The 26,193-nt window shown below is 33.0% G+C and overlaps 1 protein-coding gene across 28 annotated transcripts in view; it reads left to right on the top strand.

The window, feature by feature from the left end:
- Foxp2 (forkhead box P2) overlaps positions 1-26,193 on the top strand; it is a 588,702-nt gene that overhangs the window by 404,174 nt on the left and 158,335 nt on the right. The window contains exon 1 of one of the 28 annotated variants that reach the window (XM_087204641.1): positions 24,723-25,754. The exons of the other annotated variants lie outside the window; for them this stretch is intronic. Coding sequence (XP_087060767.1) covers positions 25,725-25,754 — 30 coding nt within the window. The 5' untranslated portion in view covers positions 24,723-25,724. Of the gene's footprint in view, positions 1-24,722; positions 25,755-26,193 lie in introns of those variants that run through there. 28 annotated transcript variants of the gene reach the window in all.

The following is a 26,193-nucleotide window of genomic DNA, read 5'->3' as shown; positions in this document are numbered from 1 at the left end:
CAGAAAAAGGGGAGGAATTGGAAGGAGGAAAAGATTTTACAACAGAGGGATCATCAAATTGAAAATGTGGAGGCATTCATTCATTTAGCTAATGTTTATTCACACTAACTGGCATGCAGAGATGCGAGAACTGGGGGTATTGGATGATTCTTATATTCAAAGAGCTTATGGTCTGGTCCTAGCAAGCATGTGGCCTTAGTGCTTTGGCACAGCTGGAGCACAAGACATCTGTGCATAAGGAAAGCACTACAGACCCTGAGATATCTCTTTAGGGCAAGAAGAAGAAAACCAAAAGCGTGGATCTATGAGGTCTTCACTTTTGACCTATTCGTTCCACTTTAGAAAGGTAGACCACTGAATGGATTTTTAGTAGAGAATGACAATATCAAGTCTGAATTGTATAAGGTTAGAATAATAGCAGTAAAAGGGATTGATTGGCATTAAATCTAAACAGTAAAAACTTGGCACTCAGTAGTACTCTAGAAAAAGATGAGCTGTTAGACTGAAGTAATGGTTGTGGTGATGAAGGATAATAATATAAAAACACTCACGAGGCAACACTGAAAAGACTTGGGAATGGATTGGATGGTAAGGGGACATGAGGTAAATCAGGCATCTCTCTTAAAATGTTCTGGGGGAAGGGACTTTCATTCATCTCAAACAAAATTATGTGAATAATATTTGAGGATAAGAACAAGTTCAGTTTGGGACTTCCTTGTGATGCTTATGGGATTTTTAACTGGAAATATATTTTTCACTAGTTAAAATAAGTCTGTATCTCTGAATATTAAAGGAGAGATTAATACAAGAGAGAAAATATAGAGATCTTCATATCATGTAATAGCAAAAGCCAAGGTATTAGATGGACCATATCTATTCACCTGTTCTTTTGACAAATACTTATTAAGCATCTACTGTATGCAAGGCACTATTTTTAGCACCGAAGAACCATGTGTGTGTGTATGTGTGTGCATGTGTGTGTATATGTACATACAGTTGGAATAAAACATCAACTTTCATGAATATTACATTCTTCTTAGGGAACAGCCAATAAGCAAATGGATATTGTAATGCAAATATGATAGAGTGCCACATAGGTACTCTTAAGAGTGTTGAGTCAAAATGACCTCTGTGATAAAAGAACATTATATCTGAGATTAGGAGGCAGTCACAAGCAAGCCCGGTATATCAAAGGATTCTAGGCAAAGGGAACAGTATGCGAAGGACCAGGGTCTCTCTCTTTGACCAGGGTCTAGCTCAGTCTGTCTGAAGCAAAGTGAGCAAAATGCAGAGAAGTATGAAATTCAGTTTTGAAGGTAGTGAACAGTTTACATATAGATCTTATTCTATAGTAGATAAGAAATTCTTGAAGAACTTAGAAAAGAAAATTGACAGGGTGTTATTTAAATCTTGAAAAGGTTCATTTGGCTTCTGCGCATAGAGCATGTTGAAGGGAGTAAAGGGAGAAAATGTGAAAAACAGAGGAATGGTTTTAGGAGGGTCCAAAAAGAAATGGTGGCAACTTGGAAGAGGTTGGTTGCAGTAGAATGATAACATTTCACAAACTCTGGGCGCATTTCAAAAGTTTTGCTGATGGGTTAATGTGGCAGTGTGAGAGAGAAAGCAGAATCAGGGATGATTGCAACATTTGTGGTTCAAATTGGTGATTTGAGAAATAGCAGAAAGGTTTATTTTTGTTTGGTTTCTTTTCTCTTTGACGGGAGAGCTTGTTAATATTCAGTTCACGGGATAAACTGGTAAATTTCATTTTCTTGTTTGCAAAGCAATTGGCATGATCGAGGCAGACGAACATACACAGTGACTTTGTGGGAGGTGTAGAGACTGGGTATTAGTCTGTGAGTTGTCAACATATATGTGATACTCAAAATAATGAGTCTGTGTTGGAGCCTGCAGTGCAAAAGAGAAGAGATAGATGAGAAGAAATGGAAGAGAAGAAAGATGATGGCCCTGAAGACTTTGCACATTGGCAGGGAGAAAACATGTGAAACAAAACTGGAATATGAAAGAAAACTGGAATAACAAAGAAAGATGAATGAGAACTGGGAATGGATAAGCATTTGAATGAGAAGCAGAAGAACAAAAGCTCAGGAATGAGTTTTGTCCATGCCTCTTTCCTGGCTTGGAAGACATGAGATTCATGCTGTCATGTGTTGTGTTAAACTTTCCTGTTTAAAGTGAGTATACAGATGAGACCTGCTGAATGAGTGGAACCAAAATTCTCAGCTCAGTGTAATTAAGCTGCCTGGATTACAGGTTCATGCAGTTCTGCCTAAGGTTTTCATGCTCCATAATTGGGATGTTGATCTCTATTTGTAGTAAGTTATTGAAGGCCAGTGTCTGTTCCATCCAATTAATCTCTCTATGACTATGCCACTTAGTCGGTGTTTAAGGCTTAGGAAAGCAAAATAGAAGAAGTATTTTGGAAGAGTATGGCAAAAGAAAACAGGGTTAGGTAGTTTAGAAGTAAAAATTGCGCTTAACTTTTACCTCTGTGAAAGTGTTCATCTTGAATATTCATAAATTACAAAGTTGATTTTACAATTTTAAACTTTTCCCGAAGTTAAGACTTTCTGTAGACAAATGCATAATCTTTTGAACCAAATGGATATAAAGACAGAATAAAGGGCACTTTAAAAAATACGTGCTGACATTTCTCTGTGTCTCTTGATACAAACTGGTTGTGTGCTGGTGCAATGAAAAAAGATAGGAATCAAAGAACAAATCCTTCAACAGAAAGCTTTTGCTTCAATGAGTATATGGGGGCAAAAGAATAAATTCAGATGAGAACCAAAGACTAGCCAAATCTTTAGAAGAAATTTTATTAGAAAACTTGCCTTAGGACATGTATTGGAATGCAAGAGAGAAGTTAAACTTTAGGGGTTAATAGCTCAACAGTTATACTACAAAATAAAAATTTTCTCACCAATAGTACATTAAATTCATAATTCATTAGTAGCTTTAAAGAAGAATATCCCACTGTGATATTTCCAACCAACTTTTGATTGCATTATTTTCTCTTGAAAGGAAAAATACTTGTCTATAATATGAGGTGTTTGTGGAAATTGCATCATGCACAGTCATTTATTTCCATATATTTTATTACTTTATAATTATTCCTATAATTACTTTTCAGAGTAGGGCAAAAAATGCATTCTTTACAAAAACATATTTTACAAACAATAATAAAAACTAATGTTAACTGATAGAAAAATTTCAATTTAAATGTACACAGTATGTATGTCATTTAATCATTAATTTATCAACTGGAAATTATTATGCAATTACAGCTCAAGAGTTTGATTTTGAGTATAATTTGGGTATTCTTTTCTTTTTCGATACAACTAGCAATTGGTTTTGTGCTTGGTAAAAGTCATGCTCTAGTGTCTGTCTGTAGGCTTTTACTTTTTATGTTATCTCAAAGTCTTCTCAAACTGGACAAAAAGATACTGGCTTCAGTATAAGAGAAAAATGTTTATAAATGCTTTCATTAATCCAGATTCACTATTAGCCTGTTCCCAAATTACTAATACACATTTTTGCACACAACCATTTCTAAAATGATTGCCCAGAATCAGGAATTTGTTTCCATAGAAACAATGTTTTATATCATCACATATCAACTCTCAAAACATTGAATATAACCATAGTAACTTAAATACTACTAGATTCTCTGGATCTGTTTTGCCTGAGTCTAGATCTCTGCAGCCATCTAGATCTGACAACAAGGTGAGCAAGATGGAAGAGATTCCATTTAACAATTCTCATGAAAACTCCAAGGAAAGTTTCACACAGCGTGAACTGGAAGATAGGTAAAGGCTTTGCTCTGTGGTCTGTGATAGAGAACGTGGCAAGAATAAGGAATAGTATCTTAAAGAAGAGTTGTTATCTTTTAGGAATTAAATAGAGAACAGGATATTCTGAATCATATGGTTGTCAATTTTATTTGTAGGTATATAGTTTTAAAACTGATTGTATGGTGAGGAAAATAAAATAAATATCTGGATTATTGGTGTCAGATTAATACTCTCAAATAATTACTCTGACCTTGCTGGCTTGGTGGCTCATGCCTGTAACCCCAGCTACCTGGAAGTCTAGAGCAGGAAAATTGAAAATTGATACCAACCTGAGCAATTCAGAGATACCCTGCCACAAAATAAAATTAAAAGGGGAGGGGATGTAGTTCACTGGTAGTGAGCTTGCCTAGCATGATCAAGGCCCTGGGTTCAATCATCACTACTACATAAGTAAGTAAGTATATAAATACCCTAGCCTTTGGTAAAGTTTAAAACTCTCTAGGCCTACATCCACAGTATTGTATGGAAGAACTTAATGAACTATTCTTCAGAGCATTATTTTAGTTTTCAAATGTTTGATTCTGCCATTGTAGTTAAAGTAGTTAAGAAAATATAGGAGAAATGGAATCATTGAATAGTCAAGGGATATCTTACCCCCTACATTTTGGTTAAGGCATTATGATTATAGTTATAACCAATAATAATAGCAGTAATAGTAATATTATTGTTATAATTATAATTAAATTACTATATAATTGATAAGGACATTAGAAATTTGCTTAGTAGAGCAATACTTCTCAGGCATGGCTAATAATCAGAATCACTTGAGGAGCTGTTAAAAAATAGACATTCTTAGACCTCATCTCAAAGTGAATTATCAAAATCTTTAGGAGCTGAGTCTCAAAGTATTTCTTTATAAAACAATCTTCCATGTAAGTCTGATAGTCATGGGTAAGGAACAATTATAGTAGATGGTGGTCCTAAATGCAGTGAAATGAGAATTTAGCATAATTTCTAGTTTTCATAACAAAGTTTTTGCATAGAAGAGCCCTTGATTATATTCTCTCTGCTGTGCCATACAACTCCAAAATTTATTCCTCCTCTCGAATGATAGCTTCATTATAGCTGGCCAACCTCTCCCCATCCTCCTATGTCTTGTAGCCACTATTCCACTCTACTTTTATAAGATCAACTTTTTGAGATTCAGAATATAAATGTTTACGGTGTCTGTCTTTTTGTATCTGACTTATTTCACTTAATATAGGGTCCTCCCAGTCTACCTGTCTTGTTTCAAATGACAGGATTTCACACTCTTTATGAATGATTAATATTTCATTGTGCTTGTACATCACATTTTTTAAATCTGTTCATCCACTGATGGATATTTAGTTTGATTCCATATTCTGGCTATTGTGAGTAACACTGCAGTGGATGTGCAATGTAGGTGTCTTCAACGTGTTGATTTCATTTCCTCTGGGCATGTACCCAGTAGTAGAATTGCTGTACCATATGGTTATTGTATCTTTAAATTGGGGGGAGCTTCCATAATTTTTTCCATCCTACCTACACTGAATCATTCCTAAAAGCAGTGTGTAAGAGTTCTTATTGCTAGCCATCATGTGTTTAGTTTCATTTTTGTTCTTTTGACAATAGCCATGCTAACTGGGGTGAGGTGGTATATCATTGTGTTTTTTATAGCATTTTCCCAATAGCTACTAATGTTGCGTATTTTTTTCACATAACTGTTAGCTGCAGTATACATCTCAAAACATTTAGAAAAAATGACTTTTGAATGTACTTACAATGAAAAAAAAGTTCTAGATGATGAATATGCTAATATGTGTGGGTTGATCATTACTGGATGTATAGTATATCTGAATCAAAACATTACTTCACAAATATGCATATATATTATGTTACTCAAAAATAAATGATCAAAAATTTTACAAATGTTCTTCTCGTTTGAATACTTGAACATTGAACGTTTTCTTCCCATTTCCCAATATATATTATACATTTTGGTCTTTATTTCCATTTTTGGTTCCTCACAACAGAAAAAGAATGCAGCATTTAAACATATGTGTCTGATTTATTTCACTTAACAGTATGATCTCAAGGTGAATCCATTTAGCTAGAAATTGGGGGGGCAGGGAGGAAAGAAGGGACAGGTAAAAAAAGGAATAGAAGGAAAGAATGGAAACAAAGCTTTTGTAAATAAGGAGGGGAGGAAGGATTGAATGGGGGGATGGGAAAAAAAGAAGCAAGATATATCATTTACAGGTACAAATTCCCTATGACGAATGTGATCATTATGTATATCTAAAATGTTCCAGTAAAGGTTTTGTTTCAAAAAATAAAAAAAATAAAATGTTACAAGTCTTTAAAACTTATTTTCACATTTTTCTGAGATTTTATTTAAACTTAAATATTATTTTTCAAAGGTAAATTTTGACTAAAAAGTTATAATTTTTAGAATCTGACATGATAGAATTTTCTTGTTTTAATGTCCACCAAGAATATTCAGTATTAAATTACTCATTCTTATATATCATAATCAAAGCATATAGCAAATGGAAAACTGTTGCCTATTTTAAAGCAAAATAGAGGTCCATACTAATAGGATATTTCTAATATGAGAAAATATCTGTGGAAGTTAGATTTTATCATTTAAATTTTAAATTAAATTTAAAAATTAAATGTATATTTGTGTTATATAAACTTTTGATATATGTATACATTGCAGAAATAAAGCAGATTATAAGATTATATATTAAGTGTTTATCAGTTTCTTGTGAGAACACAAAAGAACCTAAAAATCTTCTCTTTTTTTTCTTTTTCTTTTCTTTTTTTGTTTGTTTGTTTGGAGGCAAGGATGCTGATGCTGAATATATGCTTTTCAACTGAGCTAAACCTCCAGCCCCGGCAATTTTCAATTATGCAATATATTTTTATTAACTATAACCATCTTAGTGTTAAACAGAACTCTTGGCTTATTGCCCTGTACTAATTGAAATATTTTGTCTTTTAACTAACATCTCCCAAGTCTGCCAACTCAAGCCTCTGGTAACTACCACTGTACTCTTAACATCTATTAATTTGAAGTTTTAGATTCCACATATAAGTAAGATCATGTTGTATTTGTATCTGTGCCTAAGGTTTTACTTAATGTAATATTCTTTAGCTCCATTCATGTTATTGAAAATGGCAGGATTTTCTTCTTTTTAAAAGACTGATAGTAATCCATTGCTTTATTCGTTCTTCTGTTAATGGACATTTAAGTACCTAGGCTATTGTGAATGATATTGTAATAAATATAGGAGGACAGATACCTCTTCAAGATATTAATTTTATTCCCTTTGGAAATAAACCAAGAATTAGGAATGATGAATCATATGCTAGTTTTACTCTTAATTTTTTCAGAGTCTTGTATGGTGTTTTCCATAGTGACTGCACTGATTTCCATTTTTACTGACAACGTACAGTGTCTCCTTTTCTCCACATTCTCACAAATACTTGTTATTTTTCACCTGTTAATAGTACTCGTTATAATATGTGTGAATTGATATCTCATTGTGGTGATAATTTGCATTTTTCTGATGAATACTGATTTTTGGAATTTTTCATGTTCCTGTTATCATATATATATATATATATACGTATATATATATATATATATGTATATCTTCTTTCGAAATGTGTTTGAGTACTCTGACCATTATTTTTACTTTAATCAGTATATGTTTGCATAACATAATGATTATGCTCACTGTAGGGAATTGGTACATATACATAACACATTTCAGTTTCTTTCCCTTTCCTCCACCCCCTTTTATTTTTCCAGCATCAGATTAGTTTATCTTATAAGACCTTATAAAGTGAATTATCCTATATACAGATTAAAAACCAGGCTAATAGGCCAAAGAACCTATAAAATATGTAAGACAACTGTACTGTCAAGGTACCTTTTTAGGTACATTGTATGTGCTTCATTATAATATTTTTGTCCTCTTTTTTCCTATTGCTGTCTCTATCCATATATATTTTTCATGTAAACAAAACCATATGATATTTAAGCTTTGTGTCTGATGACCATTTTTTTTGTAATGTTTGCATTTCCTCTTCTGATTAGTATATATTTACAATTCATAATAAATATATTTATCATGGAGATATACATAGACATCATATCTTGATCCTTTATACTTTCCTCTTTCCTCCCCATATGCCTCTCTCTTCTATTATTTCTGACCCTTTTCGTACCACGGTACAAAGAATTACAAAATAAACTTACGAAATAAATTAAATAAAATAATTTCAATTTTAAGCAAAAGGTTAATACTTCATATAATTATATGCAAATTAAGTGTGTTAATATTCAATGACATTTAGGAAATTTAAATGTTTTCTTGTTTTCCTTCTATTTGGTAGCATTTCTATATTTTTTTCTCTAATGAGAATTGATTAACTTAGCTGAAACAATATTTGTAAACCAATTTACAGATACTACAGTATAATGAAAGGAATTTTCAAAGTGTTATATATAGTAATAGAATTTTGACCTATAGTTTTGTTAAAATTAATAATTTTTAAATTTTGGTTTCCTTAATTGTTTAGTTACTTGATAACATTTCAGAAATGAGTAACTGTAGAAATGAAAGAAATTTTAGAAGACCTACAGCTTTTTGTCACTGTTTTCACCACTGTCATTTTTTTCTACTTCCTACTTTTTTTTTCCTACTCTACTTTTCTTTCATGGTGGCTATTTCAAATTCATCACTGCAGCACCTTTTTATTTCACAGAGTGGGACTTCCCTGTGGAAAGATGTGTTCAAGGTGTCTTCACATTGACCCCTACATTGCATGTCTTGTTTCATGTTTCCAAGGCACTTTACACGTGATATAGCTGAGACCTTTAAAACAGTTCTAATGAAAGATCAGGGAGGTAGCACTTCCATACAGACTCAAATTGCTAAGGTCTGATTTGGTGTTGGCAGGGTAAAACGTTGACAGAATCTTTTTTAACAACTATCTCTATGACTGTGGAATCATAGGACGATCCTTAGTGTGTATTTTGGATTTCTCCTCAATTTTCAGAATGCCTCATTTGTGTATACCAATGTCCCAGCTGTTGCAAACTTTGTAATGAATTAGAATTGGACTCAGAAATTGAGTTTCTGTCAGAGGATTCTGGCAGTAAGTATTCTTCTGCAGCAACAGAGGAGTGATAGCAGTAGAAATGCCAGGGGACTTCACAATGGCATGTCTCAGGATTCAGTGTAATGCTTTAACTTCAACATAAAGATGATCAGAGCAAGCACAGCTTATTGTTCCACTCTTGTGAATGGTCTGTTGGGTTCCAGTTATGTAAATGAAGATAATTACAAGAGATCCAAAATGTGTCCTCCATAAGAAAGTGTGCAGTTTTTAAACAGGTTGTTCTGCAATCATCAGAAGCCTTTGCAGGTACAACAAAACCTCCCTGCTATGAGAGGTTTAATATCTTTCGAGACATGGGGAGAAAAGGACCATTCTGAGTAAAGGCCATTTGGGATTTCTCCAAGATTGCAAAGCATCTTCCCAATATGAGTCTCAGAAATAAAGTTTTATTTTCCACTTTTAACTCTCTATCTTTCAATAAGCATTCTTTCATATGCTTCTTTTCTGATCACAAGCCAAGTGATTACTTTAAAGAGGAGAAACATTGCATTGGAAAGTATTCACCCTAAAATATGTAGCTTAACAGTTTAATTTCACAAACTATTCCTTTGGGCAAGAGATTTACATTGCAAAATTGAAACCACTTTTTGAAAGAATTTTAGTTTACTCTCTGTTACAGGATAAGGTACCTACATCCTTGTCAATCCTGTGAGTTATCTGGTTTTTGGTACTATCAATGTCTTACCCTACATAAAAATTCTTTCTGGAAAGCAACTTTGTTACCCTTTCGTGTATCAAAATAAAATCATCCTTCTTATCACATGGAATTCACCCCTTTCAGAATTTTCTTATATTTTAATCAAGAGTTCTTCCTCACACTATTTTCCCCTACCATATTGAAGATAATTCATTTTGAAGATAGAGAAAGATTAATATACTTCGACAATCTGTTATATAATATCAAACAATGAAAAAACAAAAAGACAAACAATCCTATCAGATAATCATTTACTTGTAAATTATTAAATTGCAAACTGAGATGACAGGAGCATTGCTTGACTTTTGTATATTCTCATCTCCTGTACCTAACAGAGAGTAAGGACTTAACATATATTAGTTGAATCAGTGAAATGTCTTTCGTATTATCCCATTCAATTCACTAATTCTAAATGAGTGTATATGATGTATAAATTTCTTTATTTAAATGTTGGATAATTAAAGTATCAATTTGCAATAAGGGGAGCACAGCAATTTCTCATTAAGTTTAGATAAGACCAAAAAAGAAATGATCGGGCACTTTATAAAGTATGGTGGGATGGGCATACTCGCATTGTGTTGGGGCTGCTAGCACATGCAGCCATTCTGAAGGAGCATAATGATTATGTGCATCAAAATTTAATATGTGCATATGGTTTTGTTTGACAAAATTTGCAGAGCTAATTGTAAAACTGAATTATAAATAAGTTTATTGTGACATTTCTTAAAATTTCAAAAATTGAAAAAGTCGAAATATTGGAAGAGGATTAAATTAACTGAAAACCTATTTAAGAATTTGAAAATAATGATAAACTTTGGTGAATTTCAAATCTATTTTTAGTCTTACTTCAAAAGATCTGTCTTTACCTAAATAAATTATCCTTTTACATAGAGTATTTCTTTAGTCATACCTGAATATTAATACTAAAAATATTTTAATAGCATTCTGATTTCATAACTAATGGAATATGAAAACCATGAAAATACTTCTGGTTTTAACAAACAAATTCTTAAATTGAATAACAAATTACTCTTATGTGTATATTTTCTTTCCTAAAATAATTGAAGGCTCTGATGTAGAAATTTTCAGCAAGTGTCATTTTGTTCTATTTTAGCTTTTAAAAAATAATAGAAGAGATAAAGAATGTTATTGTGGAAAAATCATGGGTATAAAACATTTAATATAACTTGATAAAGGGAATTAAATTTTGCTTATGCTAATTTCAAAATTATTACAGATCGCTAGTCAGTCTTGCAGAGCCAGCAATTTAAAGGTCTGCAGATTACCCGTGGTATGTAGAGCCTTGTGATATCACCTGCAGGGAACTAGTTTCTTCACTTAGTGTACAGTTACATCTCAGATATCTGAACCAGCTAAGCTATGTGTGTGCTTTACCAGCTTAAAAATGTCAGAAGAAGCATACTTTTTAATTAGGTAGCTTTGGAGTGACTACGTGGAAGCTAGTATGCTGTGCATTCTTGGAGACATAAAGATCATTTAGAAGCATTTCCAACCCCTAAGGAGTTCACAGAATTAGATGTTAAGGGCAGTTGAGTATATTCAACTAGCAGATAAGATGATTTAGTGAGTTAGGTTTTTGAATAGAAATTCTATTTGTGCTAAAACAGGATACAGGCACTTGTTCCTTGGTTTTAGATTTCATGTCCATCTTGTACAAGTGGGTCACATACCAAAATGTGTTAGCAAAACTTATGGGGGAAGAACTCTGCTTTCTCCCAGCTTCATGTCTTATTGTGGCATTGGTACGAAGCCTAGAGAATGCAGGTAAAATAGCAGAGAAGTATTCAGCTTTGTGAGGAAACTTTGTTTCCAATTAGGTCATTTCATATAAGCAAAAAGCCTTCTGAGGTTTTCCTGACTTCTAATTTCTGAACTGTAATCTACCAATAAGCATCATTAGATAGATAGATAGATAGATAGATAGATAGATAGATAGATAGATGAGTGTGTATATATATATATGTATATAGTATATTACATAATATATAGAGATACATCAGTATAATTAAATGTAACAAATTATGTTAAAGTAGGAAATACATTTAACTCTCGGAGAGTTAAATTTTTTAAAATTAAGGGCAAGCTGGGTGCAGTGATGTATACCTCTGTTCTTAGCTGCTTCTTAGGCTGAGGCAGGAAGGTTATAGATTCAAGGCCAGCAGAACATTTGAGTAGATTTTTAGGGCAGAAGACCAGAAGACTCCATAATTATATCAGTGTATCATCAGCTTATATCTTATTTTATTGAAAAGAACACTTGTATCACATTATAATGTTAACAACTCCAACTTACATCATTATATGCTGAATATAATGTAAATTAAATTCAGTGAGAGCTGCAACAAAAATGAAAATAACCTGAATCCCTCTCTAAGATGTGTTTGTCCAAGATCTCTAAAATCTTTGGGAATTAACCTCCAAATGTTACACAAACTAAGTACTTCATACACAAATTTGTGCTTCATAATTTACTCTGTAAATAGTGTAACCTAAAAATTCAAAATTCAGTAATCTTAATGTGTTTCTTCTTTCATTCTTTTGATAGATATTTTTGTATTATCACAATACTTCATTAATAGTTCTTCAGTGAATTTTATGTTTGGCTGTTTCTATTGCCCTGTGGTATTAGTACAAGGTAATTATTGGGAAAAAGGAATTTATCCATAGGTCATCAATGATAAGGATGAGGTCAGTCAGGAACTTGTAATGATGCTGGAATTAGAACTTAGAAATTCTGAGACCTTTTTGGCACCTTTGCCATTTTATCATGAAGAATATTTTAATTTTGGCTTCCAGGGCTTCTTATGGTTCAGAACCACTGGGGCTACCCTGTACTTCTCCAGTGGTTGGACACTCCTGTCACACTCCTCCTGGTGCTGTCCTCCTTGCTTCTGGGTGAGGTGTGCAGAAGTTTTCCACCTCAATGTCTTTTCTTCTTCAGCTGCTAAAGCACTTCCTCCCCTGGTGCCAAGTGGGTCCCAGTCTTTGCCTCAAGGTTCCTGGATACTGAGCCTCAACTTTGCTGAGGGGAGGTTGAATACATAAGCAAAGTTCTGCATTTTTCTCACCTATGCCTCCAACTGTGAAAGGCTAGAATTTGACTCTGGAAGAAACTTCTTTGGTTTTTCTTGGTCTGCTTTCTCCAAAACATGTGCACATACCCTTCATTTAGAGTGGTCCACCTTGTCCTTTTCTGTCTATGTGTTGCCTCGTGAGCCTTCTCTCTCAGAGGGACTCAACCTAAGTGCCCAACCCCCCAACCCACTAAGCCGTTTAATGGAGCTTAGTATCATGGAGACTAAAAAACATCTCCACTGAGGACATGTATAATATTTCATCCTTTAAACAAAAAACATTATATAAAAATGCTTGTATCTTTTTAATTAAATTATTAGTACATTTTAGATATACATAATGATCACATTCATTATAGGGAATTTGTACTTGTACATGATATATCTTAATTCTTTTTTTTCCCATTCCCTTCCCTCCCTTCAACACCTCCTCCCTTCCGTATTTACAAAAGCATTGCTTCCATTTTCCTTCTTTTTCATTTTTTTCTTTTCTCTTCCTTCCTTTCCCCTTCCCCCTCGAACATTTTCTTCCTATCTGATAATATCTAGTATACATTTTGGTCCTTATTTACACCAGAGAAACAATGTCATATTTACATATGTTTGTTTTATTTATTTCATTGAAGAGTATGATCTCAAGGTGCATACATTTAGCCAGAAATGTCTCAAGTTTATCTTTCTTTATGGCTGAGTAATACACCATTGTGTAAAAAAAAAATACATCTTCTTTATCCATTCATTGGTAGATGGAAATTTGGGCTCTTTCCAAGATTTAGCTATTACAAAATTGGCTGCTATAAACATACGTGTGCATATATCTGTGGTATGTTTTTAATTCTTTCAGGAAGATAACCAAGATGGGAAATAGCTTGGTCAAATCAACCAATAACAAATGTTGAAAGGGCTGTGGAGAAAAAGGAACACTTCTTCACTGTTGGTGGAAGTGTAGACTGGTGCGACCACTGTGGAAATCAGAGTGGAGATCCCTCAAAAAACTAAAATCCTAGTTTTTTGGCAACATATTTTAAAACATTTCTGATATTACCAGATTTAGCAAATAAAAATCAAACAAATTCATATTTAACTAGGCATCCTTATTTTATGTAGCAACCTTACTACTTCTAACTTCATTAGAAAATAGTACATATTATTTAACGTTTGTTAGAAAATGGTATTATTTTGGGTTTGGTTGTTATCAATGAGTAATAAAAATTTTTCTTCTTTAACATTGGCTTCTTCTCTATAACTAATATTTTGAATCAAGTGCTTGCTAACTTCAGAGACAGTATCTTTTAAGGAAAATAAAATCCTTTTAGAAGCTTGTATGTTTAATTTTCTTCATAAAAAATAAGAAATAAAAGTATTTTAAATAAGACTTTGGAACTCTTCATTTTACTCTAAATAGAATGCCTGCCTGATCATGGTGTAAATGACTCCTAATTTATTTTGTTTTCTTTACACTGCTGTTTTTAAATTTATCTGAGACTTTTACTATACAAATACCTTTTTGCTGATATGCCTGATTGTCCTTTGTGGAAACAGCATGAGCCTCAGAGTAAACCAGGTATTTGTCACACAACTTCAAAACTACTTGAAATAGCTTGGGCACAAAACCTAACTATTCTGAGCCTCAATTCACACACATAGTAAAGGCAAATGCTTTCAGAGTGAAGCGAGATAGTATTTGCAAAGATTTGAATTATACCTGGCACATCATGAACACTTAATAAACATGAACTCTCCTCTCTTCACTTTTTTTTAAACTCAACTCTGTCATCCCTCTTCATAAGTCCTTTTAGCAGAATACACTATGCTCTGCATTGTACAGTGATGATATTAGACTTATTTTTGTATTTCCTACCATACTAAAAATGGGAGGAGTATATTATATGTATACGTATGTTCATGTAGATGTGGCAATCCAGACTGTTAGAGTTTAAATCTAGAATGTCCCTCAGAACTCTCAGGCACTTGAAGGCAGGGCTTTTGAAAGGTGATTCATTGTTGGTAGCACTATGCTCCTCCACTAGTTAGTTTAGCAGCTAAGTGTGCTGTTAGGAGGTGGGGCCTAAAGTTAGATGGCTCACATGAGCTTGACCCAGAAAGGCAGTCTCTCCTTGGCTCCTCCCTGCTTCCTCTGTTTCATGGATGCCATGATAGGGCAACTTTCCTCTTTGCCAGACCCTCACACCATGCCATTTCTGCCTTGGATCCAACTGACCATGGACACATGGATGGACAGTATGAGCCAAAATAAACCTCCCATCCTGTAAATTGTGAGTGTTGGATATTTTGTCCCAGCCATGAGGAAAGTGAGTAAGACAATGTTTGAGGAAGAAAAGGTATGCTTCCTACAATGCATTCAGAAAGTTATATACCTTTCTTTCAAATCCCTAGATGTGATTAAAATACAACTTTCAAAAACTAATCATAGAACATGAAGCTGCTAAGTTATTTTTCCTATCATAAGAGACATCCTCCTACTTAACGAAATTGCAGTGAACTAACTAAATATTGATATGAACTCCTAGGAATGATAGCACACCAGACCCACTATTTAGCAAAGTCTCTATAAAATTAAAAATTAGGACTTGGTCTCAAATGACCAGTATCAGATAACTTTCAAGAACTGGTAACCACTAAATGAATTATATCATTTTGAAAGTCTTCTTTGGGAATAATACCACTTTATATTTCAGCTTTTTAAACTCTTTCGAATATATTATTCTCTCACAAATCACCCACATTAATGTTAAATATTATTAGCTGCATTTAAAAAATAATAAAATGAAATTTCAACCTGATTAAATTATCCCTGTAGTCAACTAAGCAATGACAAAAAGTGTCTTCTGAGATCTGTCAAATTGTTAAATCATACTTTGCCTCCGAGATGCAAATGAAACCTTTTGAATAGTCAGCTATGTCAATAATACTGGCATCATAGACAAGAGTTTTTATTTTGCTGTCTTTTAAAAAGAAAGATAGTCCTCAGAATGCACAGTAACATAGCATAAACCGTAACTGACTCTTTTTTTTTTAACCTGGATATAATTAGAGGTGCCAGGCCCCAGGGCCAGGCTAAAAGTGACTGAGTGGCAATGACACCAAACTCTGAGCAGTGGCAGAGCAGGCAGTGGTTTCTGTAGTTGGGAAGGAAACGTTCCAGAAGGTAGCCATGTCTTACCACCTCTTCAGCCTGTCTCAGAGGAAGATGTGTTTCTTCTCCTCACAAATTTATCACCTTCTGCCCCTTGACTTACTACTTTCTCATCATTTCTAGGAACTTTCTCAATTCTGCTATTAAAGCTTGTACTCCTTCCTATTTATTGAGCTCATTATCAATTTTTTTATTTAAAACAATGAACAAAGCTTCTCAAGTTAGAGTTCACTTTTATTTTGGTCCACATGGAATTTACCAAAATAATTGTTTACCTCATGCTGATCATTTCCCCCATTGACACCTCAGTAATTCTCTTGCAGTCTAACTTCCCCTGAATAATCTCAGGAAACTGATATCAGCTGGATCACATACCAAGTATCAGATCAACAGGAATTTTATCAGTCCTTGGCCTCTTTGAATTTTGGGATGTTTAAAAATATCATCTATCTTATCCCTTCACTATTCTTTTTTTTGCTTTCAAATACATAACAGATTTATTGATATGTAATTTTACATAACATAAAATCTACCTTTTGAAACTGTGCAATCCTTTTAGTCCACAAAATATTTCAAAAAGTTTTTCATTACCCTAAAAATAAACCCCTTATGCATTAGCAGTCCCTCTACATTCTCCTCTTCTTCCAGCCAATAGTCACCATTATCTATTGTTTACCTCTCTGGATTTGCTATCTTGGCATTTTATGGAATCACATAATATAATTTGTAACTGATTTCATTCACACTGCACATTTTTTCAAAGTTCATCCTTATGTACTGTAGCACGCATGCATACTACATTCATTTTATGGCCAAAAAATGTTCTAGCACCTGAACACACCATATTTTATTGATCCATTCATGAATTGATAGAAATTTGAGTACTTTACACTCGATCTATTTTAAATGCTGTGGACATCAGCGTTCATGTATAGCTGTGTGTGGGAATATGTTTCATTACTTTTGCATTTATACCTAGGGCTAGAAGAAATTGACCATATGGTAATTCTAAGTTTAATATTTTCATGAAGTCTTTTATTAAATTTATCTTTTAACTTACGCATAAAAACCAAAATTGTACCTACTGCACTTATGGTGTAACATGGGATGTTTCAGTAAATATATGCATTGCGTAGTGGTTAAATTGGGTTAAATATATCTCCTCCAACATTTATCATTCCTTTACTATGAAAACTTCCAAAATCTTTTCTTCTAGATTTTTTAAAATGTACTGTATTTTATTGTTAACTATCGTTACCCTACTGTGAAATAGCACAGAACGCCTCACTGTAACTTGGTACCCATTGCTGAAAATCTTCCCATTTTCACTTCCTATGCTTCCCAGCCTCTGATGACCATTATTCTACTTAAGGTTCATGCTCTCATCTCTTTTAAATTCCACATATGAGTGATATCATACAGTATTTATTTTTCTGTGCTTGGCTTATGTCATTTAGTATTATTGTAAATAAGTAAGTTAATTAGATATCTTGTAGGCAGTTAGGGCTGCTCACAAGGAGCCAACATGGAGCCAATAGGGAGAACAATTGAGTCACATTCATTGGTTAGCATTATAAAAAGAAAAGAGGTACTACTTCCCCTAGACATGAATAGCAGTTATTGATATTCTAAATAAGGAAATTCCTTGTACATGACTTGTTTTCCCGTTTGATCCCCATTTAATCAATATTACCTTAGTGACTGTACTTGTAATCTTACTGGTTGGTCACGGTTTTACCCCACCTCATGCCCACCTTATAATTTTCCATTGGGTCTTATAGTTTTGTCCCACCTTGAACACCCCCCCACACCTGCCTCTTGGCTTTACTCCATAAAAACCCCTGGGAAATAGGGTCCCAGGCAACCCACTCTCCAGCCCCCCTTCTGTCTCTCTTAGACAGAAGCTATATTTCTCTTAATAAGTTTATTCCTACTGTTAACCTCTGTTGTTCCTAGAATTAATTCTTAGATTTTAGAGAACATGAACTCACGTTTCAGAAATTTAGCAGGCTTGGGAGTTACATCTATTCCTTCTGTATCAGTATGAAGATCTTTAGTTCCATCCATGTCACAAATTGCAATGTAACATCATTTCTATGGCTTAATAGTATTCTGTTGTGTACATGTACCAATTTTCTTTATACATTCATCAGTTGATGGACACTTTTGGTTGTTTCCATTTCTTGGCTATTGTAAATAGTGTTTCAGCAAATATGAGAGTGCAGATATCTTTTCTACATAGTGACTCCTTTTCCTTTGGATGTACATCCAGTAATGATATTCCTGGATCATAATGGCAGCTCTATTGTTAATTATTTGAGGAACTCCATTCTCTTCAATAATGGCCATGGTAATTAACATTCTCACCAACTATATGCAAGGGTTCTCTGTTTTACATATCCTCACCAGCATGTTTTATCTTTTGTTTTTTTTGATCATAGACATTTTTTTACTTAAGTGAAGTGATACTGTGATTTTGATTTGCATTTCTGTCATACTTAGTGATAATAATCATTTTTCCATATACCTATAGGCTATTAGTATATTTTCTTTTAAGAAATGTCAATTTAGGTCTATTGCTCAGATTTCTTTTTGTTTTCTTCTGTTTTGATTGTCATACTGTTGATTAAACCTGGGCTTTACCCCTGCCAGACAAGCACTCTCACTGAGCTTCATTCTAGTTGCTTTTGCTTAAAATGTTTTTTGAGACACAATCTCACTATGTAATGCAGGCTGGTCTCAAACTTGTTGTCCTCCTGAAACAGCCTCCCAAATAGAATAGCTGGATTACAGATGTGTGCCATTAAGCCTGGTTTATTTCTCATATTTTATAAATAGATTATTTATTTTTTTACTATTGAGTTATGTGAGCACCTTAGTCCACATGCTGAACCCCCCTTGTCAGATGCATGATTTGCAAATATTTTTTTATTCAGTAGATTATTTCATTATTTTGATTATTGTATCATTTGCTGTTCAGAGACTTTTTATTCATTTTTGTTAATCTCATTTTCATATTTCTGTTTTCTGTGTTTTGAGAGTCTTACTAAAATAATCCTTCCTTGTCCCAGTGTATTCTCCCTATGAAGTATTCTCCCTATGTTTTCTTCAAATCATTTCATGTTTTAAGTCACATTTAAATTTTTAATCCATTTAGAGTTGGTTTTCATTCCTGGTAATGGATGGGGGTCTCATTTCATACTTCTACATGTGGATATCCAGTTGTCGCAGCAAAATCTATTGAAGAGTGTCCTTTCTTCCCTGCTTGTTCTTAGCACCTGTGTCAAAAAGTGTTGGCTGTATATGTGTGGATTTCCTTCTAAGCTCTCTATTCTGCTTCATCAGCCTGTGCATTTGGCTTCTACTGCTATGTTGTCCTCACAATTCTTTGTCTTTTTTTTTTCCCCATCTCCTCATCTCTTTTCAAAAACATGTTTCCCAAGTTTGGGACCCTGAATCTTTCTCTTCATTTTCTTTATCAGCAATCTAGTAATTCCCTTGCCTTACTTATTTGCCCATATACTTCTGAAAATCTGTTGTCAGCCTTACCACTCTTTACCTGGAAGCTGAATTACTTACTAGCCACTGGAGAATCTTCTCTTTGTTATCCTGCCAGCAGGTAAACAGCATCATCTTCTCCCGGACCCTCTGTTTTATAATTGAATTTTTCCATTTCCAATATCAGCATAGCTTTTCTCTCAATTCTCTTTGACTTCACATTTTGAGATCATCATTGGTTCCTTCTTACACTTTTCCTCCATATCCAGTTTCTCTCTTGCTGGTTTTACTTTGATGGTAAGTCTTCTTGCTTTCAGCTAACATTGTTTATGATCTTTTGACATTCAACTAGATGTCCCTTATTTAACAGTAAACTCTGAAGTTAGAAATAATGACATATCATACCTCCTACCTCAACAACCATGAAATACTTAGTTTTTTATTTGGTTTATAGGACATACTTAAAAATTGTTAATGACAGGGAATAATTATGTATTTTCTTTTTTTCCAAATATTTCTCCAAATACTACTTCTTTGGCAACCTTACTTCTAAGTTGAAGAGGAAATTCAGAACAAAGAATTCAAATAATTTACATTCAGATATTATACTATAATTTAGTATCATGTATTTTCAGTTAATATTTAATTTACTAGTTAAAATTATAGCAATATATCAGTAATGAATCCTCAATCCATATCCAAACAAAAGATGATGTTGGTGTCATAATGAAAAAAAGAAACTGCTAAGGTATGCAAGAAACAGAAGGTGAATTTGAAGTATGTTTGGGAAAAATAAAATACTTTATAACAAATAGAAATAACTGAAAGAGTACATATAAACCATTGTAGTTTTGGAAACATACAACATGAAAGAGAGGTTACAATGTAATTAATTTTAATAAAACTTGTTCCAATGCATTTTAACTTTCATACCTGAGAATTTAAAAGTTGGGCAGAATTCCTTAATATGTGAATGAGAATGATAATTAATATTATAGATAATATTAGTGGCCTCTGTGTTTCACTAGCAATTCATTGTCAGTAGCAAGGGAAGAGTAAAGAAAATTGGTATGTAAATAACAGGCTAGCTGGTTTTATTTATGGCAGAGGGGAATGCCAGCTCTAAAGAAGAGAATGTGTTTATACCATTAAACTAAGTATGTGATTCTAGATCCAATGAAAGCAAAACCTGTCTTTGCCATTAGTTACCATGAACAGGCTTATTTCATGGAGGGTTTTCTGGAAGGTCTTCTGGGAATGTAAAGTAGTACTGAAGTTACTGAAAGTTGAGTTTGAGCCTGGATCTTGAGGACTTTATTATTTCTGAGGATAACTAGGAGATCCATTCTCTCATAGATTCAACACTTTGATCATCTCTTCTTTGGATCTGCATGATGAACATTAAGTCAAAAAATCATGGCATGTGAGTGGTAAATAGGAAGCTTAACAAGTAATTACTCACTCTTCATATTATATAAGAAAATAAATAACCTTAGCTTCTCAATTTGGCTTCCAAAGTAATGAACAATATAAATACACTGTAACCACATATTTATGCTTTAACTTTATGTAAAATATACTCTAAAAATAGTTATTTTAAAAAATATTTTCTAATTATCTTTTTTTTTCAACAAACTTATCTAATTACATATCAGCCATGATAAAATGAAGGGTCAATAGCTACAGATACATAATTTCCCTCTGATAGATTGCTGTTTGAAAATAGGTTATGACAATTAGATGATTAATTTTCTTCTATTAAATAACATTATGAGACTTCAGATTGCATTTATCAGTATATCCTCTTTAGCGGGAACATAATAGAAAGAAAAGCCAAACAGAAAAAGAATTCAGATCTTTTGTGAAAGAATCTGAACATGCTTTTTATCAACCACTCCTAGGAAAATAATTAGTAAATAAAATTCTGTTTGGAAACTTATTTTATGTTCAGAATTCACAATAACATGTTAAAGACATATGGTAAAGTGTCAAATATATGAATATGAAGAGCAAAAGTCTGAATGTCCTGTTGGAATTTTTTTTTTGTTTTTTTGGTTCTGGTTATCTGCAAAATGTACCCCCCTTGTAAGCATAACTAGGGAGTGCCTGTACAAACATTCTCATTTCGCCTGTTCCACATAATCGTTTCTTGTATCATATTTCTTCTGACCTCGCTATCTGAAACCAATTACAGGAGATCCATTTGGGCTGCATCTATTTTCATAAGAAGCCTAGGCAGCAGTGTTTTTCTCAGAGATGAATATCAACATCAAATATGCTTCTGAGTGCTTTGTTATTTATGTTTCAGAGAGATTTTGTAGCCTTCAGCTCTCAAGAATGTGTCACGCTGTGCTGTTTATACATTGAAGATATTAATGGGCGTAGATGTCATTTTTCATTTTAATGTCTCAAATGCAACAGGCTGATAGGTTAAGCATTCCTATTTTTATGGGGAGAGATATGAGTGATGTCTGTTTTTTCCCCAAATATACATATATTTACTTTGAAAAAAAGAAGTTATAAATAAGCTCAGCATACTCAACATTTTTGGTTTTACTGGATATTTCCAAGCAAATCTCAAATAATTTTATTTGTGGTGAAAGTTTTCAGTGTTTGCAGAATAAAAAAAAGTATCTGACAGGTTGTAAAAATTTTTCACCCTAAATTAATTCTCACAATGACCTTCTCTGTAGAATTACTTTTTTGTGAAGTTTCTCACTAGCATAACATTAATACTACTATAAAACAGTCAAATAGTTGAAATTTAAATTTTTTTGCACAAGTTTATTTTGGATACAATTACACCATAACTGTTAGGAGTGATGTTTTCAATAACTATTTTTACAGCAAAATACATTCATTCCTGGAAAGCATGTGGATTCCTACACTTCTGCTGCTACCTTATCTATATCTTTTGTCTGATCTCAGTTTTTTTCTTTTACTTTTATTAGTACATGTTTGCAGTACATAATGATTACATTCACTGTAGGGGATTGGTACATGTAAATAACACATTTCAATTCCCTTCTTCCCCCTCCTCCACCCCACTTTTATTTTTCCAGCACCAGATTCATTTATAGATATTTATCTTATTAGACCTTATGCGGTGAATTACCATATATACAAATTGAAAACCAGACTACTAGGCTGAAGAACATATAAAACATGTAAGACAATTTTGAATATAACCTATCTTAATATTCTTTAGCTTTACTAAAACCAGATAACTTTAGTAAGTAAAGTACTCCCATAATTCAAAGTAAATGTATTTTTGGAAACTATATGTGGCATGGTTGTCTTAGCATTTTCTTTCTTATTGTTCATTTGAATTAGGCTCAGTCATTTTTTAAATAAAATTTTTGAAAAAAAACTTTTGCTTTTTGGTCTAAATTAACTTGGTGAGAAGGATGATGATAGAAATACCTTATGACATATAGAACTTATAAATAGTCTTTAAATTTATCTTTTCTGTTTATCAATAGAAATGGCAAATAATTTTCAAATTAATATTTTATGTAATTTGATGTCTCCTAACTTCTATTGACAGATTCAACTGAAATTTTTTTTTATTTTTTGAGTAGGTAAAATAATAAATACCCAAGATAAACTAAATACCTCTAAACAGTTGTTTATTGAAATTCAGTCCAAATGTGTTAACCAGTAGAACAGAAATTAAATGTCATCTGATGAATGCAGTTAGAATACAAACTGTCAGAGATTTCTGCCTAAGAGCTTTAAATAATCCTGATCTTTTGGAATTGTTTTATTCTGCTGTCCCTTTTGTATACTATAGGAATCTGAACTGTTACCAAAAACGTATAGGCAAGCAGTTATTTTTCATAAATATGTGCATATGATAATCTTTAAGTATTTTAAAGATAATTCTAAAATGTAAGTGTCTGCCTTCTAGTTTCTTATTATCTCTTCATTATTTTATTCATTGATTTATTTATATTTTAGGTCTCATATAGGAGAGACCATGGAAATGTAACTTTCTCTGTTTGATTTATTTTGCTTAGCATGATGAAAATGATCAAGACATGTTATATGTATGTACCACTCCCTAAACAAATACCACTATTTTTTTTTTTTTTTTTGGTACCGCGGATCGAACTCGGGTCCTTGCGCTTGCATAGCAGGGGTTGAAACCACTGAGCTAAATCCCCGGCCCCAAATACCACTGTTTTGTACTGCAAACATACATGAAGGAAGGAATGGAGGATAGGAGGAAAGGGAAGGAAAGAGAAGGGAAGAAAGGAGAGGGAGGAACAGTATATGTGTATATGTATGACACCAATAAAGCAAAGATATTTTTAGCTAAAAACAAATGACTGTATTTGCATGTAAAAACTTAAGTACTTGAAATGTAGAAGCATGCTTCAGCCAAATATCTTGAGGTGCTCCATCATTATTATTATTACTTTTTAAATAGTAGTATAGGTGTCTATTTTTGACTAGTGATATTTTTATAGGCATGTATATGTATATATATATAGACATATAATATATTCTAGTGTTTTTCTAAAGGCCTCAGGAATTCACATGTCATTGGATTACTTGAGTTGAAAGAATATAATACACACATGAAAAGAACACAGTCCAAATGTGGGAAACAAAAATCTGAGGGCTTTATTTTTATCAGTTTTTGCATTTTCTTTGTCATTTTAATCAAGTTATTACAATATTAGTTACTTGTCTACAAAACAAGAAAGCTAGGCTAGACAACTTCTAAAGTATTACAGCTCTGGAGTTCTGTAATTGTTTGTAATAATTTATCAGAAGATCAAGATACAGGATTTTAAAGGGCTAGCAGGTATTGGTAGAATATGTAATGAAAGCCAGGTTAAAGATGATGTGGACAGTTATCCTTAGAGCATATATATATATATATATATATATATATATATATATATATTCTGTGATAGTTGTTAAATTCACTTACATATTCAATTCTTAGAAAGATTATATTATTTTCCTTTTAAGTCCTGTAAAATGGATATGCTCTCTTTACAGGTAGAGAATAATTTATTATGGCATCACATACTGTCCTTTCCTGGAAATTTACTCACTGTAATCTAAAGATTCCTTACATAGAGTAGAGAAAGTATGGTACACTGGAATGGACTCAGGCCTGGAAGCTGGGAGTCTTTGAAAAAAGCATTCATAAATTGCTTTGTGATCTGGAACAAAGCAACTGATTATGCTAGTCCTCATTTTTCTCATTTATTTAAATGAGGATGTCAGATTAAATGATTTCCAAGATTGCTTTTAATCTTAATCATTCATAAGTCCAAGATTCCAAATGTGTTCCTTAGAATCCTTTCCCATAATATATGACTACAGTTTTCAGTAAAACTAAAACTGTTTATAAATATACATGCAAAATGAACTATCTACTCAAAAGGAGGAGACAAGGTTTTAAAAAAAAATAACTGAACTTTCTATGGATTTTGAACTCTACAGGGAAAACAATTGGCTGATTTTTTTTTTAACTTTTACATTGACACAGTGCAGCTTACTCTCTAGGAATTTCTATTTGAGAAATATCATTTACCATTATTTTAGAAGTTACAATTAAGGAAACTGTATATTACTGAGGATATTAAGTGAAATTTTCAACGAGATTTGTGACAATAAAGTAATTATCAACTTTGTATTTGTCTTTTTTTCTCCACACTGAACTTTGTTATAAATTGCCAGAGTTCATTGGCATGTGCCATGCTTGGAAATAGTTTGACTTGTAATTACTTGAGAAGTTTAAAAAACAAAAGGGAAATGATTGTGAGTGAGTGTTTCTCCGAACGGAAAAGTGTGCTTCACAAACTGTGCCAGATCCTGCGATGGGAAGACAAATCAATGTTGTTAGGAAATGGTGGGAGTGCATTCAGTCTGTTTACTTTGGTTTCTATGTCTGCCTGCCTTCTCAGAAAACTTGCTTGGAGCCAGACTGTAGCAGCCCTCTCTCTGTCTTTTCATAATTGATCAGGGGATGACTATCTTCCCTGAGGGTTAAGACGTGGCAACTTTTTCTGTTTGCTCAGCATCTCAATGCAGTAGTTCAAACATTGTTCACACCAGCTGGCAGTGTAATGCCATATGCACATCTTGTCAAAGCAACTGTTGTCATGGATACTAGAAACTCTCTTTAAAAACAGATCATTGATTCAAATCGAAATTGTACTTTTGATCAGCTGAGAATCTTAATTATTATACAAGAATATTGACCTAACAAGTTTTTTCCCGTTATGGACAAATTTGTCTTGTATGCTGAAACAGTGAGTAACCAAGTGAGGTGTTTGTTTGAGTTTTATGTGTTGAAAGATTTCATCACTAGTATTCATTGAACTCAGTAGTTGAGAGAAAAGAAAATTTTAAATAGAGGCTCTCAAAGTTTTTTTTAATTAGTTTATATTGCTACCTCTACCGCAATTGGCAGTGCATTTGTGTTATGGCACTAGTTTTTACAATATAACTTCATATAGTATATTTACCAAGCTGCCCCTCCTCCTAATTGAAATGCTTACATTAGTTTCTTATTTTAAGTTTTGTTTTCCTAACTGGGTAAGAAAACATAAAAATAAATGAAAACATCTTCTATTTTGATTGGTATTCTGTCACACATAGAAACAAACCTGATTGGTTGAGTGGTAATTTCTTTGTTCTCTGATTTTGCTAAGAATGCAAATGAAAACCACTCAATTTTATTTGGCATTA

The sequence above is a fragment of the Heterocephalus glaber genome, unplaced genomic scaffold, assembly GCF_053883595.1.
Source record: "Heterocephalus glaber isolate CG9 unplaced genomic scaffold, H.glaber_assembly_v1.0 deba00000546, whole genome shotgun sequence".
Taxonomy (NCBI): Eukaryota; Metazoa; Chordata; class Mammalia; order Rodentia; family Bathyergidae; genus Heterocephalus; species Heterocephalus glaber.
Note: the sequence above shows the minus strand (reverse complement) of the source record. Positions and strands in the feature narration are given on the sequence as shown.